This window comes from Mesoplodon densirostris, chromosome X (genome assembly GCF_025265405.1).
Source record: "Mesoplodon densirostris isolate mMesDen1 chromosome X, mMesDen1 primary haplotype, whole genome shotgun sequence".
In the NCBI taxonomy this organism is placed as follows: domain Eukaryota; kingdom Metazoa; phylum Chordata; class Mammalia; order Artiodactyla; family Ziphiidae; genus Mesoplodon; species Mesoplodon densirostris.
In genome coordinates this window covers 18997279-19014556 of record NC_082681.1, presented here as the reverse complement: position 1 = coordinate 19014556, position 17278 = coordinate 18997279, and the positions used below count along the sequence as shown (strand labels likewise).

The window sequence follows — 17278 nt, the reverse complement described above, 5'->3', positions numbered from 1 at the left end:
GTATTAGCAAGAGCCTCATAAATAATTATTCTTATACATTATATGTGGAAGCATAATTGGGCAAAGATTTCTGGAGATCAGTTTGGCAACAACTACTGACCTGAAAATGAAAACTATCCTTTGACCCAGAAATTCTATTGCTAGGAAGTAACCTTGTTAGTTTAATCTCATTATATGTACAAGTAAGTTCATTGCAATATGGTTTAGCAATAGTAAAACATTGCCAACAACCTGAAAGCCCATCAATGTTTGAACATTTATTACACATCATATATTAGAATACCACACAGTCATTAAAAAGAATGAGGTATTTCTGTACATACTGATACAGAAAGATCTTATAAGACACAGGTAGCAAAAAAAGCAAGGTACAGAAGAGTGTATACAGTCTGATTCCATTAATGTAAAAACTTTTTAAGTATATATTTGCTGGCAAATAACGTTTTTCCTGAAAGAATATACAAGACACTTAAAGCTGGTGACCTTTGGAGAGAGGTATTAGGAGGAGGGAAGGGAGCAGGTTTTAACCTCATGCCTTTCTGTACCATCTGGGGTTTTTGCCACGTGCATATATTTCTTTTTTCCTTTTAAAAGAATATTTGATTAGTAGGTTAGTTTGAGATATTCCTATGTAGATTTGAATACTAGTAGTGCTATCTTTCAAAATACTGCAGATAAACGCCAAGCTTTGCAAACCAGAACTTCCTCTTGGATTTCCATTAAACTCTAGATTTGTCCCGTGATGCTTTAATCATAATGATTTCCTGTTAAGTATAAATTGCCATTTTGTAATGGCAGTTTGGCTATACAACACATTTGTGCTGGAATGATTAGACATTGCTACTCAAAGACCAATATTCTTATACTCCAAAGGACATTTGATAATTCATAAATATAAATATAAATGAGATTACACATTCGATTTCAACTCTAAAAAAAACCATAAAATTGCAAGACTTTACATGTACAATGAAAAGTAAAGTATCCACTGAATTTAGTAAAACAGCATCACATTGGAAAAAATACAGTCATTAAAATTAGATCTTACATTTTTCTGGGGACAGAGAAACGGAAGAAAATGAGATTAAAAGTAAAACGAACAAACAAACAAACAAAACAAAAAAAAATCACTACCAAAAACAGGGTGAGACAATCATTTATTTATTGGACAGGGCAAGGTCATTTAAAGAGAGGAAACATATCCAAAAGAATGTGTTTAGCTTGGTGTTACAGGCATCGATGCTCACAACAAACAACACTACTCAATACATCATGGAAACAGGCCACATACAACCAGGGGGATGCTGTCATGCCACTCAAAAATAAGCCACAATGCTTAGAAAACAATCATTAGGGAGTTACAGAGCATCACAGTCTCTAATTCACCAATCTGCATTTTCTGCAGCTGGCCCACTAGGCCGTAGCATTTGGCTGGTTCCCTGGTCATTATGTCTTCCTATATTCTAGAGAGCCTTCAACAGTACACACTTCTGAATGTCACTGAAATCACAGTCAACTGCAGGCTTCACTAGCTCGCATGACTACATTTTTGGCTACCTTAGTACTGCCTCATAGTAGTATAAATAGAATTCTGAACTTAATCCATTTAGCACTGTTATGAAGCACCCAAATCACCCAAATCCTTTGGTACCTACTTTTAAAAGACAGCATAAATTCATTGGAGGAAATTAAAGAAAAAATTTGGGAAGCTCACCTGACCAGAGGTATACAAGCTCCTAGCAAAATTAGACACAACTGAAGACTGCTATGTCAATTATTTGCCACGTTATTTGGCATCATACTTAGCAGGACTTTCCTGACTGGGCAATCCATATCAATATCCATTCTAGAGACTAGACAAAAATACTATAAGTAGTAACATATCATGAATGCTTGGTTCTGAGAAAAAACTATTCAGCATAAGACAGACTGAGAAACCTGTTAGGTATGTGACCCTCCCTCCTTACATCTACTGATTTTTACAAACCACTTCCTTTTACAGCAATCAGTTCTCAAGAGGAGTTCTCACTCTACATAGAACAAAACCATATTTGGGAAGCCAGTCATGAAAGCCCAGATACTGCAGGAATCCATTCATATTAAATGACCAGAATAGACACATCTACAGAGACAGAAAGTAGATTAGTGGCTGGGAGGCACTGGGGGAAAAAGACAGGTAACTGCTAAAGGGCACAGGGTTTCTTTCTGGGCTGATGGCAATGTTCTCAAATTCACTGTGATCATGGTTGCACAACATCATGAATATATTACACCACTGAATTGTACCCTTTAAATGGGTGAATGGTAAGGTATGTGAATTATATCTCAGTAAAGTTATTATTAAAACATATTAGGAAAGGAAGACAGGCCCCCAAAGAGAAGAAAATAAGACGCTCTTGCAAATCAAGTCATACCTGAGGAAACGGTACACAGGCCTGATGTAAGGAGCTTGTTTCTCATACACTGTTCTGATTTAAATACAACCACTTTAACCCCTGACTTCACATTTTAAACTCATTTCTAAATTATTTTAGGTTTTCAACAGATTTCTAACTTTGTTCTCCTTAGAGAGCAGAGTCAGTGTTCCACAGACAGATTGGGTTGGCAAAACAAAATTAAACAATGAATAAAGACCCAATGACAAAATAATCTTGTACTTCAGGCTGTGTTACCAGGCAGAAGAGAAGAGCTGAGGTTCATTACTAATGGAAAAAAATGTCTTCAAGGATAAGGACATCTCATGACTCTTGCCTAAAGCACATTTCCTTTTCAAATCTGCATACAGTTATTCCCTTTATACCTATACAATTCAACAAAAGCAATGTTTCCATACCTGTATGATTCAACAAAAGCAATGTTTTCTACGAAGAAATGCAGAAATGTTAAGCTTCCTGAAGATCAAAGAGACCAAATTCCCCTAAAACTGAAATTACCGTTTCTAAAAAAATTCTTCTCTGTACCCTCATCCTCACCTTCAGCAACATACAATGAAGATGGAAAACAAATCAGAAGCTATGAAACAATTTCTTCAATGACCTTAATTTTTTTTAAAGACATGAGTTCCAAATATTTAGAACACATTTGGCCCAATTCCATTTAAGTCTACCTTTAACGAGAAGGTTTCCTATATTTTTACTAATTCATTAGTTTAGTATGCAACAAAATAACAGAGATTTTGAATAAGTTAAACTGGCTAATGACAAATAATCAGTTTTCCTCAATGACTACTATTCTTCTACACAGGCAGGATAATTAATTCATGGATGTTCTTTTTGGTCTATCTTCAACTATTCTTACACTACATAATCAATTTGGGACATTTTTTACCAATAAATGAAGAGAATACAAGTAGCTTTACAGCAAGCTGAGTTTGTTAAGTATACTTGTTATGACAAAGGATTTCTGACACAAAAATTGCTCGCTGCACACAGAACCCCAGAGAAGTGATGAAATAAGACTGATGTTAGGAGGTATATGGGAGCGGGGTAGGGTGAGAAGTAATGGATAAATTAAAAACTGGCAAGTATCTGCTGAAGCAGAGCCACTTTTTAGGGGGCATAAGAAAAACTGGTAAGTCACCATTTTAGTCTCTTTAGAGAAGTCTATTTGTTGTTAAGAACTTAAGACCATTTTACTATCATTCATGCTGCAAAATGCAGTAGTCACACTATCTCCAAAAGGATCCTAAAAACTGTAGTGCAAAAGAAAAGAAATCTAAGAAAATAAATAATTACAAAACCATCATTTTTCAAAGAAATGTGTTCAAAACAGTGACTTTTACAAAACAAGTGAATTTTAGATGAAAAAAGAATTCTCTCTATGAAAGATCAAAGACTCATTTCACAGATAACTTAGATTGCATTCATGACTTGATTAACAGTGTATAAACAAGGGTCATAGACTTTTTTAATTAGGTCTGAAAGATCAATATAAATACTGACGGGGGGGAGTGTTTTGTACCCCAAACTCCAATATTCCAGCTCTGTGTCCTGTCCTGTTCTGTTATTATAATTTGTAAAAATCTTAACGACGCAGTGATTCAAGTTTTCGTAACTTCAATGATGTGTTAGAGGACAATGCATCTTGGTTTGAAGAATTTGTTGTATCCGAAGGCCGGAACAGTACTCGACCACGATGATTAAATACATAAAATGATGGGTGATTCCTTAATGTGTCAAATGTCCTTAAAAGAAAAAAAGCATCAATTTTAGATAAACCTTTATAAAAGCCTATTTGAAAATAAGCAGGCTTCTAATAAATTATGAATTTGCTATGGGTTATAGTTTTAACTAAGTTTAAATCCATAAAATCAGACTATAATTGGTAAACATACTGTATCTCACTTTCTTCCTGTACAAGGAAAATAAGAAACCCGGAAATGCAACATAAAACCCTGAAATTTTTTAATTCAGGCATTCCTTCCAAGATGCCTATGAAAACACAAATAATTGCTCAACTTTAATCACCTCTATAAATCTAACTCTAGCCCATGCCAAATAGTCCTTAAAAAAGAGTACATAGATTATAACTTTGATTATTCTCACCTGGCCCTCACTATTCAAGCCATCTGATCATTGTACAGATCTGCCTTCCAAGAATCAAGTACAACGAAAAATTCCTTTTCGCCCTTCTGTACCTGCTGTTGTCCAAACTTGTATATTTTGCTACCACCTACTAAATTCATGTATTTTGCTACCACCTACTTAATGCCATTCTGTTTTACTTCTTTCTTTCTAGGCCCCTTGCCTGTGATTCTTGGTAGACTCTTTGTAAGAACTGTAGTGGGTAGTGATAGTGGAGTATCCTTTCATCTTTCCAGTGAGATATATGCAGTCTAAGAAAAGTTCACAAACACCTAAGTGTATGGCTTTTGGTATTGGTTTGTTTTTAAATATTAATTTCCTGGAAGGAAAGAGAACTTTCCTTTTGATAAAAATTCAAATCTCGAAGTCAGCCCACCTAAAAATCCAAGCATACCCCAACATAAAATGGGAAGCCTGAGATGTGACTATTTAAAATGTAAATTAAAACGTAAAAGTAAAAAGGGGATGAATTTCCTCTAACACATAAATGTTTATTGCGAATTCTTCTAAGGAAATACTGTGTTAAAATTTCTAGGATCAAGAAGATGGGTAAAGTCCAGAGACGGAATTGAATAAAGCCAAGGGATGATTTTATGCAAGTCAGAAATATGGAAAAGAAAAGCAAGCAAAGCTCATGAAAATAGCTTAGAAGTAGTATAGGAGAAAAAAAGAAAGCAGAATAACAAATATACTTTAGTCCAAGGATAGAAAAGAGCCTAAGAGCAGAGTCTATGTCACAGGCTAGGTTCAAGTGATAGAGGAAACAGAAAACCTCATAATCTTCCAAAGATTAAGCTGGGTCAAGAGGATAAGAGGAGGAAAAGGGAAGGAAGGGAAGGGAGGGAAGGGAGGGAGGAAGGAGAGGGGGAAGCAAGGCGAGTGGGGAAGAAAGAAGGAAAAAATTCCTGAGGGAATATCTTCCTATATATCTATTTCCATCCACCTATCTATCCAACCAGCCAACAAGTAAGTTTAAACAACCATAACATAACATCTTATTCTAATGTCAATAATCTGTCATTCAACTTCCATTTTTCCTGTCACATCAAACACTGCCTCAATTTTTTTACCTCATTACTCATACAAACTGCATAATCGAAATGTAAAAACAAAACCGACTTTTATGTACCATAAAAAACATAGATTTTAAATTATGTAAATGAAGCAAAACCCCCATGAAATTAAATGCCTATGAAAAGGAAAAGACTTACTTATTTTTTAGTTCTGAAGTGGCATCCATGTCTTTAAACTCCCCTGCAATATGAACTATACCATAACAGGTAACTGCAAAGGCCAGAAGTGTCTGAAGAACTATCTGTGAGTATAAAGATTGAAATTACTAAACAACATACAAATATTATTATAAAAATTTACAATTTTCTCTCCATCTCTTTCTAGCTTCTTAACAGGTATTTCTTCTAGGTCCTATCAAGGAGTCTCACTTTAAATGATTTGGACTCAGACAAAACAGTATCTTCTATAAGTTCTGTGAATCGGCTGCAAAAATACTTCTGGGTTTTGCGCAAATAGCAAAAACAGGTACCAAGCCATTCAGAACTCAGTTATCAACTATTACCAGCTTCTAAGAGCAAATATGAATGTCTTAATGTATTACTGTTAAATATCACAGAGTATAAAAAGAACACCCCTTAGCCACCACCTAGCTTAAGAAATAGAACATTACCAGTACCTTTCAAGGCCCAGGTATCCCCCTCCAATTATATCCTTCACCCTCCCTCCCAGTTAACTATTGTCCCCAATTGTTTATTAATCCGTTCCTTGCTTTTATTTATAATTTTACCAGCTCTGTATGTACCTCTAAAGCATACACTGCTTACTTTTTCCCATTTGAGCTTTTTTTTGGTGAGATTCCTCCCGGTTGAAGTACATAGTTGTAGTCCATTCATTTTCATTGTATTTCATTACACGAAAATCCCACAATTTATACATTCTACTGTTGATGGCTATGTGGGCTGTTTCTTGCCTGTGACTTTTACAACATCAGGATGGATATCTTTGTGTATGTCTCCTGGCACATGGGAGTGCAACCACTGGCGCAGAGTATACACAAATTCAACTTTATTAGGTAATACGAAACTGCTTTCCAAAGAGGTTCTGCAAGCAAAAACTTGCAATGTTTGATATTAACCAACATGGGATTACAGGCATATTTTATTTTCTTGATTGTGATTTTCCATATTTTTCAAATTTTCCCATTTGTAAACAGAAGAAAGTTATTTTAAACAGATATAAATGAGTGTGTATATGTGTGTGTGCACGCATCTACCACAAAACAAAGGTGATGGGAGAATGAGTTAATAGCCACATCTACCATGTCTTTAATTATGACAATTAAAGTCAAAATTAGCCACAAGCTATTACTCTTTCTAAACTAAAATCTAATGTCATCTGTTATACTGGTTTACATCCCCACCACCAGTGTACCAAGACCCATTTCATACAATGCAATCATAGGCATCATTAACAAGAATGTGATAAATCTATGAGTTGTCATGAAAATATGTCAAGATAAATTGTTAAGTAATAAAAAGCTAGTTATGAAAGTATACATATATGCACATAACTTTTTTAAAAGAAACACTCTGTGTTTTGATTACATAAAACTATACATACACAAACAAAGATAATGTTGTTTATGCATAGAAGAAAACTAAACTACTGATATACTACAAACTGTTCAGAGTAGAGGTAGAATTGTGAGCAATGGGGTCAGTTTTACTTTTGACACTTACTGGTTGATTCTATTACAAAGAACTTACTACTTTTGTTCTTTAAAATCTAATAAAGATTTAAAAAGGGGGGGAGGGGAAATTCCCCGGCAGTCCAGTGGCTAGGACTCCATGCTTCCACTGCAGGGGGCTCGGGTTCAATCCCTGGTCGGGGAACTAAGATCCCGCAAGCCACACGGTGCAGGCAAAAAAACAAAACAAAAATCCAATAAAGATAAAAAACTGTGAGTGAAGTTCACATATTATTTCAGCTTTAAAAAAAAGCACTTCCTAATTTTCTTTAGTTTTACCACCTATGTATCTGTCCCTAAACAATGTTTTGTTAGTTTTACTTGTTTTTAAACTTTATGTATAAAAGGAATTTTCTTAAAATAAAGTCAAATAGGGGCTTCCCTGGTGGCGCAGTGGTTGAGAGTCCGCCTGCCGATGCAGGGGACACGGGTTCGTGCCCCGGTCTGGGAAGATCCCACATGCCGCGGAGCGGCTGGGCCTGTGAGCCATGGCCGCTGAGCCTGCGCGTCCGGAGCCTGTGCTTCGCAACGGGAGAGGCCACAGCAGTGAGAGGCCCGCGTACAGCACACAAAAAATAAAAAAATAATAAAGTCAAATAATCAACTTAAGTCCATCTCAGACTACAGACAGAGCAACTTCTAGAAAGACTACTATAAACTAAATTCTAGGGAATTCCCTGGCTGTCCAGTAGTTAGGACTCCACACTTCAACTGCAGGGGGCCCGGGTTTCGACCCCTGGTCAGGGAACTGAGATCCTGCAAACTAAGATCCTGCAAGCTGCACGGCGTAGCCAAAAAAATAAACTAAGTTCTAGAAACCAAACAGAAGTCTTTTGTTTCCAAATCTTTGTGACAAAGTAACAAAAAGTACATAACAGATATGCTATTTCATGTCTGGAAAATTAAGAGAATAAAAAACCAAAACATTTTTAAAATATATTTTAAGCTATGTGGCTGATTTTTAAAATATATATACATATATATTTTTTATTGAAGTATAGTTGATTTACAATATTGTGTTAGTTTCAGGTACATGGCAAAGTGATTCGGTTATATATATTTTAATGGAATATAAATGACCAACTTACATCTATTGGCAGTGATTCATCTTCTTTTTCTGTTAATCGCATATAAGAACGATCTATAAACCAGAAGTATACCATTAAAGAAATTGTAGCCCATTTTTCTTAAAATGCAAGCAAATCTATATACCAAAGAAGCAACTGACACGTGCTACACAAAGTAATGCTAATCCCGGATTCCTCAAAAACCTCTATCTTCTAAGGCAGTCAGTCTGATCTTGAACTATCTTATTCCCATCATGACCTGCTTTGTCACCTTATAAAACAGGATAAGAGTGAAAAGTGAGCAAATATGAGGAAGAAATACCTAAACATAATTTTTCTTTCATTACTACAGGAAAACTAGAATTCTCTGAAATTCTTTCACTATCTGGTCAAAGAAATCACAATTATTTAAAAATTAAGTCTACAGAAAATCTCAACTCTGAAATAGCACCACCATCACATAATATGGACAAAGTAATATTGTTATGGAAATGTTTTTCCTGAGACAGTATGCTGGGGGGTGTTGGAATAGGAGAAATTCTTGGACATCAATTGCTGCTTCTGTGACTTAATTATAATTCTGCTACTGCCTTAGCCTCAGGAGGCAGCAAGGTATGAAGGAAAAGGATCAGGATTTGGAAGCTGAAAAGCCTAGATCATAATACCAGCTCTTCAATTTATCGTAATCTCATTCAATGTAAGACACCTTCGTGGATTGTAACATGTATCTCAATTTCAGTGTTAAAATGTAGGAGTGGGAGGTGGAATGTGCCTGAGAATCAAAAAAATACAGTATCTATCTTTTCACTGCCTAAATTTCTGCAACTGTAAATTGGGAATAATATGAGGATCAAATGAGACACAGGATAGGAGCTCTGTCATAACAAAGTTCGTCACGGCAAAGACCAGCATGTCACAGCACCCCAGGGTGCTACCTGCTGCCACAATCTGACAGGACACAATTAGCCTCAAAGGTAAATATTGGTCTCTTTCCAACATGAGGACTATAAAGAGGTCCCACTGCAGTGACAAATGCCACAAGGCATGTCCACCTCACATAAAAACACAAAATCCTAATTCTAGAGGAATCTTGCACAATCCCTACTTAATAACATGCTTAAAACCTCAAATTATTGTGAGTGAGCATGCATTGACTCTTAAAAGAGAATGTTTAGAGACATTTCTGAAGTTTTATCTCACAGGTTTCATCATAAGGACAGGTGTAAAAGAAAAATCAAACCAATACCCAAATAGGTTTTGGCTAACTTCCTACTTGAAGTTACCTGTGGAATTCCCAGCTACCTTTCTTCTTTGCATGAAGCCTAATCTGACTCTAACTCCAGCTTTAGCAGGGCATTTCCTCATCCGTAAAACGAAGGGGTTGGACTTCAGTCATCTATCTCCTTGCTCTAGGACAGTAAGATTTTACAGCTGAAGTCTATTGTAGAAAATGACGCAGTACCACTGTATCCTAATCTCCTCTAGGGCAGCTATTCTAAAATGAATGTACATACAAATCACCTGGGGATCTTATTAAAAAGCAGATTCGGATTCCATAGATCTGGGGTGGGGGGGTCTGAACTTCTGCATTTCTGACCAGCTCCCAGATGATTTCCAAGATGTTGGTCTAAAGACCACATTTGATCAGCCAGACTCTAGGTACCTTTCTTAACCCCTTCCCCCCACCTCCTGAAAAATGACTACTCCCATCTCCCTGTATTTTACATACTTTTAGCATAGCATCTATATCACTTTATGGTGATTGTTGCTTGACTCACTTGTTTCTCCACTTGACTTTGAACTCCCTCGACATCACTGCACCTTCTAGCACCTAAGCATAGCGCACTTTCACCCAATTACTCAAGACTGAATTTTACCAAGCAGTGTAGCACACAGGCTCTAGAATCAAACTGCTTGTCTTTGAAGCCCAGCCCCACCATTTATCATCTCTGTAATTTTGCACAGGTTTCCTAGCAGTATGTCTCAATTTCTTCATCTTTCAAAGACGATAATAACAATAATATCTACCTCCCAGGGTTATTGGTAGTATTGAATTACATAATACATGTAAAATGCTTAGTTCAGTGCCTGGCACATGGTAAGCACTTAATAAATGTTAGCTATTATTATTGTTTTCATTCAAGATTGGAGTTTTGGAGAAACTGTCACAGAAACAGGAGCCTGAAGAAACATGACAACTAAATGTAATATGATACCCTGGATTGATTCCTGGAATAGAAAGAAGACACTAATGGGAAAACTGGTGAAATCCAAATAAAAGCTAGACTTTACTTAATAGTAGTATACCAATGTCAGTTTCCTAGTTGTTACATTATAACATAGTAATGTAAGGTGTTACCAATGGAGGAAGCTGAGTGAGGGGTATACAGTAACTCTCCGTACTATCTTCGCAATGTTTCTGTAAATCTAAAATTTCAAAATAAATTAAAAAGATAAATAAAGCTGAATTTCTGCCAGACAAATGTTGTCATAATACCTGTATGTAAAAACTAATTTTAATAATTGGATCATTTTAATTATGTATAATAAATAGAACAAAAGGTTTTATCTTGAAAACAATTGGAGCTTTGAGGAATTCACATTTCATTTTCTACTTTATTCCTGAAGATAGAAAGTAATGTAGCAAATAAAGGAATAAAGTTCAATTCTGAATTTCTTTCCTTCATTCAACAAATGTATTGAGTAACTAGTTGGGAACATTGTGCTGGGCACTGACATTACAGCAATGAACAAAATATACATTGTCCCTGCCCTTATGGGCTCTATAGGTTAGGAAAGAGCTCAGCAAACTTTTCCTGTAAAGGGCCAGATAATAAATATTTTAGCCTTTGCAGGCCTTACTATCTCCACTGTAACTACTCAACTTTGCCCTTAGAAAGCAGCCAGACAATACCTAAACGAATGGACGTGGCCGTGTGCCAATAAAACTTCACTGATGGACACTGAAACTTGGATTTTATATAATTGTCATGGATCATAAAATTATATTCTTTTGCTTTCTTCACCCAACAAATTAAAAATCTAAAAACATTCTTAGCTCACGGCAAAAACAGGAGGGAGGCTGCATTTGGCCCACATGCCAGACTTTGCTAACTCCTGGTCTCGGAGAGAAGGTAGACCTCAAAACAGATCAGCTGTCTCACTGCACTGCATCCTCTGCTAGACTCCAAGTTTCCTCTTGACAATACAATTGTATATGTGTGATAAAGCACTTTTGTTTTATTTCATTTAAACTTCCCAATCACTCTCTGACATAGAAAGTGCAAGAATTAAAATCCACCTCAATGAAGCCTCAGAGAAGGGACGTGATGTGCTCAAGGTCACAGATATAGCAGTAAACCAAGTTTTTAAGAACCAGCCCCCCAGTGCGGTGCTCTTTGCCCCGCATCACAGTGCCTCCCTGAGGCAAATGGTCACTTAACTTATCAGTCCGCCTGGACAGCCCAGGAGCGCCCAAGACGTTGTCCACCTAGTTGTCATGGGACCATGAGCATCCGAGGTCCTCGATCTGACACTTTGCCAGCCCCACGCTGGATCTGACATCACTTGTCCCGGATTCCCGGATACATCCCCTCTCTGCCCACCCTGCAGCCCACCGGTCCCGTACTGAGCCCTCTCCCCAACACCCCCTTCCAACCCTGCTGCAACCCCAGGTGCCCCACTCTTTTCAAACTCAGACTCCAAGCCTTCCACTGGGGAGCCCCGCACTGCTTCCTACAGCCACCCCAAACTCTAAGGTCTCAAATGACCGTCCCCGGGACACGCGGTCCTACACTCCCTCAAGGGTGCACCCACACGCCGCCCCCGGAGTCCTGCACGGAAGCGGTGCCGTCCCTCAGGCACTTACGCTGCGCAGCGGAAAAGGCCGCGTGGGCTAAGGCAAAGAGGCCGATGCCCACCAGCCCCTTCCACAGCGACGGCGCCATGACTCCGAAGGAGTAGCAGCCCAACAAAAGAAGCGAAGGGCGGCGGAAATGTTCCTTCCTCCACCGGCGGGTGTCCGCGCAGCGCAGAGAGATGACGTCAGTGAACCCCTGGGCGCGAAGCGCCTGAGAGGTGGGAAAACCAGAGCCGTGAGAAAGCGGAAACGGGGATGCCGGGAAGAAGAGGAAGCGACACGGAAAAAAGTCCGCGAGTACCGAGGGGCCGGGCCTGCGGCCGCTTTGCGAAGGGCGGAGCTGAGTGGACGGCGTAAAAGAAGAGGCGCAAGCGGATCAATGGGGAAGTGGAGTGGAAGGGCGCCAGCAAATGAGCGCGGGCCGCGGGGCAGGGGGCGGGGCCTGTGGAGAGTTCCGGGCGGGGCAGAGGGACACTGGGCACTGCAGGAGGTGGTTAAAGGCGGTCAGTGCTGGCTCCCTACCCCTGGTCTGGGAATTTTTGTTTGTTTGTTTTGCTTTTCCCTAAAGCTGTGCCCTTTGTTTTCTGTGGACCTTTCCTGTACTTCAGACTACTGGGAACCGCAGAAGGAGGCAAGGGTGTGAAAGCGAGGGGGCGGGTGGGGTGTAGAGGAAAACCACCTGGCATTTGGAGCCGCAAACACGTCGCACGCGGGGGACACTCAGTAAAAGTTAGTTCTCTTCTCCTTGCCTTCAAAAGGTCTATGAGAAAGATTCGCGCCCAAAAGGATGTAGCGCGGTGGGAGTGTTTCGTCACAAAGAGAACCAGTTTACATTAGGGAGAAATGAAAGTAGAGGAATAGTGATGCTAACAACAAAGGCCCATCCATCTTCTGTCTCTCTGATCAGAATAAAATATACTCTCCTTTCTCGATTTTTTTCTTTGTCTTCATCCCTTACACTATAGACATTTTACATTGACCTCTTTCCACTCTATTCTCCTTTGGCCAACTCACCTGCTCATTCCCACTGCTTTCAGCCATCGTCAATATTAGTGATTCCAAGTCGACATCTCTATCTCAAATGTCTTTCCTGCACTCCAGACCTGCATTTCCAACTCCCTGCTGATCATTTATTTCTATCCTGTGGCCCTTAACACTTACTATGGCCAAAACAGAATTCACCCCTTTTTCCAAACTCCACCAACTCCTCCAGTGCCTCCTGACTGGTTGGCACAATGTTGTAAACTGCATATCACAAGGTAAATGCAAAGTGTGACCACCATCCCATCCTTTGCCCTTAGCCCTGTCAGAATTCTACGTTTTAGCTGCATCAATTTGCTCACTCTTACTGGCTACTAGATGCCTATCCTGTCCACCCTTTTAAATTTGCATTCTTTCCATTCCTGATCCCCCTCACCTGCTCTATTTTTTTTTTTTTTTCTGTATGCGGGCCTTCCACTGTTGTGGCCTTTCCCGTTGCGGAGCACAGGCTCCGGACGCGCAGGCTCAGCGGCCATGGCTCATGGGCCCAGCCGCTCTGCGGCATATGGGATCTTCCCATACCGGGGCACGAACCCGCGTCCCCTGCATTGGCAGGCAGACTCTCAACCACTGCGCCACCAGGGAAGCCCACTTGCTCTATTTTTATATCACCTTCTAACATACTCTATAATTTACCTATTTATTATGTTTGTTGTGTTATTATTGTTTACCAGCTCTCTTCCTCCAGGAATGTAAGTTCCAAGAGGACAGAGATTTCTGTCTATACTTAGAACGTTGCCTGTCACATGGTAGGCATTCAATGTTTGCTGAATGAATGAATGAATTATGGGAAAGAAGTGGAGAGGGATGTATCCTCCTTTGAAAGAATCTCTATAGAGAGTCCGTCCATTATTTTTGAAGTGGATTCAAAAATCCCTGTGGACTTGTACACACCCTTAGATTTTGGTAGCACTTTGATTGATGATAAGCATTTTCTGATATACTTGAGCCTCCTCAAAGCTGAAAAAGTTGAGAAAATAAAGAAGGCATCCAAGAGTCATCAGATTTCCTCAACTTTACCTATATAGTTTTTGTCCTGGATCCCATTTTCCAAACCTTTAATTATAGTCATTATTTTTCTCTAGGCCCTCTCCAATTTCTTCACCTCTAAGCCGAGAGTTGACACGGTAATTGATCAATGTCAAGTACAGTATATTGTATTCCTTACAAATGTAGCCCTATTTATAGACCTCACAATCAGGAAGAACCAGGAAATAATCTCTCTGCACTTAACAGGAAAGTGCTTCCTTCTCCACCGCTGGGAGGTGGCAAGGTTGAAAACATAGGTGATCAAAAAAAAAAATCTTAAAACTTTGTTTTGGCTTTGATAATAGTCAAATTGAAATTAGTTTTTTCAGGTACCCTATTAAATTACTTCTGTTAATTTATCTGAAGCAGAAAATGATTAGGAGGTTTCTTAAAGGAGCTGAGATCTGGTGACTTTCTTTTAAAAAGATGAGGTTATAGAAAAAAGAGAGAGCCAGTAAGGAATCTGGTATTTGTATAAACCACCAATACATTATCCTAGTCTTCAGGGAAGTGACCTATGTCCAGGCCTTGAATTTTGTTTTCTCCATTACACTCTTAAAATGCATTCCCCACTCTCTTCTTTTGAATCTGTTACCTACATACTGAGTGCAAGCTACCTAGTTTTACATTTTCTAGAAATAAATGGTTAACTCATATTCATGAGGTGGGATTTTGTCTCATATATAGATTCCACCCTGAAAGGAAGCCAAGATATTCATAGTCACAATTACTAAGGAATTTACTAAGTCACAGTTACTAAGTACCTTGGGTCCACTCATGCAGTGTTCTCTACGTTAGGGTTAATCCCAAAGATGCAAATTACAGCTAATGACAGCAGTGTTTTCACGAGCTCTTAGAACAAAAGTCAAACCTCATGAGAAAGAGCATTTAAATTCCTGGGTGACCCAAGAAGTGCCTTTAGTTTTCCCAAAGAAACAGCCGTCGTCCACATGCACAGTGGATAAATGATGTGGATGTTATTAAAGGTGGGGATAACCATCTCTAAAGCGTTTCCTATGGAGATGGAGAGGTTGTTTATGAAGGCTCATCACTGTTTCCCCAGGATAGTTGGTTGCATAGAGAAAGCACTGCAATCCCAGAATTGTCTTCAAGTTAATTAACTTTGTTACATGCCACCCAACTGGAGGAGTAACTTCATACACCACATCCATGTACCCATTTCCCACGCAGATTCTCCCTCTACCTAGCACACTCTGTCCTTTCCTACTTAGTTCAAAAACCCACCTTCCCTAGAAATACATTCCTGACTACTATAGGTATCTATAGGAGCCATATATATATTGTAGATGCTAAACATTTCTTCAAGCTATTTATTACAACCCCCCTGGATCACAAATTCTAGAGGTTTACTACTATATAAACTAGTGTTTTATATATATATATTATATATATATATTATTCTTTACAAAAGTAATGTCTGCTCAGTCTAAGAAATTCAAACAACAAAGCAATGTGTCTTCCTCTTAAAACATTAAGTGGTGTGTTGGTATTTTGAGTTTTGAATCTTAGTAAAAAGACTGGTTACTTGATTCATATCTTTAAGATTATTTTGCTGGAAGGTTTATACTACTGTGGTTAAGAGCATATGCTCAAGAATCAGATTGGGTTTATTTTTTATTTTATTATTTATTTTTTTCTTCCAGTTTTATTGAGATTTAACTGACATACAGCACTGTATAAGTTTAAGGTGTACAGCATAATGATTTGACTTCCATACATCATGAAATGATGACCACAATAAGTTTAGTGAACATCCATCATCTCATATAGACTCAAAATTAAAGAAATAGAAAAAAATTTTTTTCTTATGATTAGAACTCTTAGGATACTCTCAACAGCTTTCATATATAGCACACAGCAGTGTTAATTATATTTATCATGTTGTACATTACATCCCTAGTATGTATTTATCTTTTATAACTGAAAGTTTGTACCTTTTGACTGCCTCCATCCAATTCCCCCTCCCCCTAGCCCCCATCTCTGGTAACCACAAATCTGATCTCTTTTTCTATGACTTTGTTTGTTTGTTTTGAAGTATAAATGACCTACAACACTATGCTAGTTCCTGTTACACAACATAGTGATTTGGCATTTCTATAAATTTCAAAATGATCACCATAAGTCTAGTTATGATGTCACCATTCAAAGATTTTACATAGTTACTGACTAGATTCCCCACACTGCACATTTCATATACATGACTCATTTATTTTTGCAACTGGAAGTTTGTACCTCTTAATCTATATATGTGATTATTTTAGGCTTCTGATCTCTTAAGTTCAAACACATTTTAACAACCCTGCATTTTTACTCCCCTCCCCCCATATTTACTGTTTTGATATCATATTTTACATCTTTTGGTTTTCTGTATCCCTTAACTAATTATTGCAAATATAGATAATTTTATAACTTTTGTCTTTCAACCTTCCTAGCTTTGGTTGATTTACTACTTTAATGCGTTTTTGCCTTTACCAATGAGATTTTTCCTTTCATAATTTTCATGTTTCTAGTTGTGGCCTTTTCTTTTCCACCTCAAGAAGTTCCTTTAGCATTTGTTGTAAAGCTGGTTTAGTGGTGCTGAACACTTTTTTTTTTTAAGAGGTTTGAGAGACGACAATTATTTATTTATTTTTTTTGGTTGCCTTGGGTCTTCGTTGCTGCACGTGGGCTTTCTCTAGTTGCGGCGAGCGGGGGCTACTCTTCGTTGTAGTGCACTGGCTTCTTATTGTGATGGCTTCTCTTGTTGCGGAGCACGGGCTCTAGGCGCGAGGGCTTCAGTAGTTGTGGCACGCAGGCTCAGTAGTTGTGGCTCGCGGGCTCTAGAGTGCAGGCTCAGTAGTTACGGCGCATGGGCTTAGTTGCTGCTCAGCATGTGGGATCTTCCCAGACCAGGGATTGAATCCGTGTCCCCTGCATT

General features: G+C 38.5%; 1 protein-coding gene across 1 annotated transcript; it reads right to left on the bottom strand.

The window, feature by feature from the left end:
• Positions 1-1140: 1140 nt before the first annotated feature.
• On the bottom strand, positions 1141-13311 carry MMGT1 (membrane magnesium transporter 1). Its single transcript, XM_060086394.1, has 5 exons — positions 13285-13311; positions 12280-12610; positions 8433-8485; positions 5795-5898; positions 1141-4183 (listed from the first exon to the last, which is right to left on the bottom strand). Exons 1-5 carry the CDS (start codon positions 13309-13311, stop codon positions 4024-4026), a joined length of 675 nt encoding a protein of 224 aa, XP_059942377.1. The 3' UTR covers positions 1141-4023.
• Positions 13312-17278: the final 3967 nt, after the last annotated feature.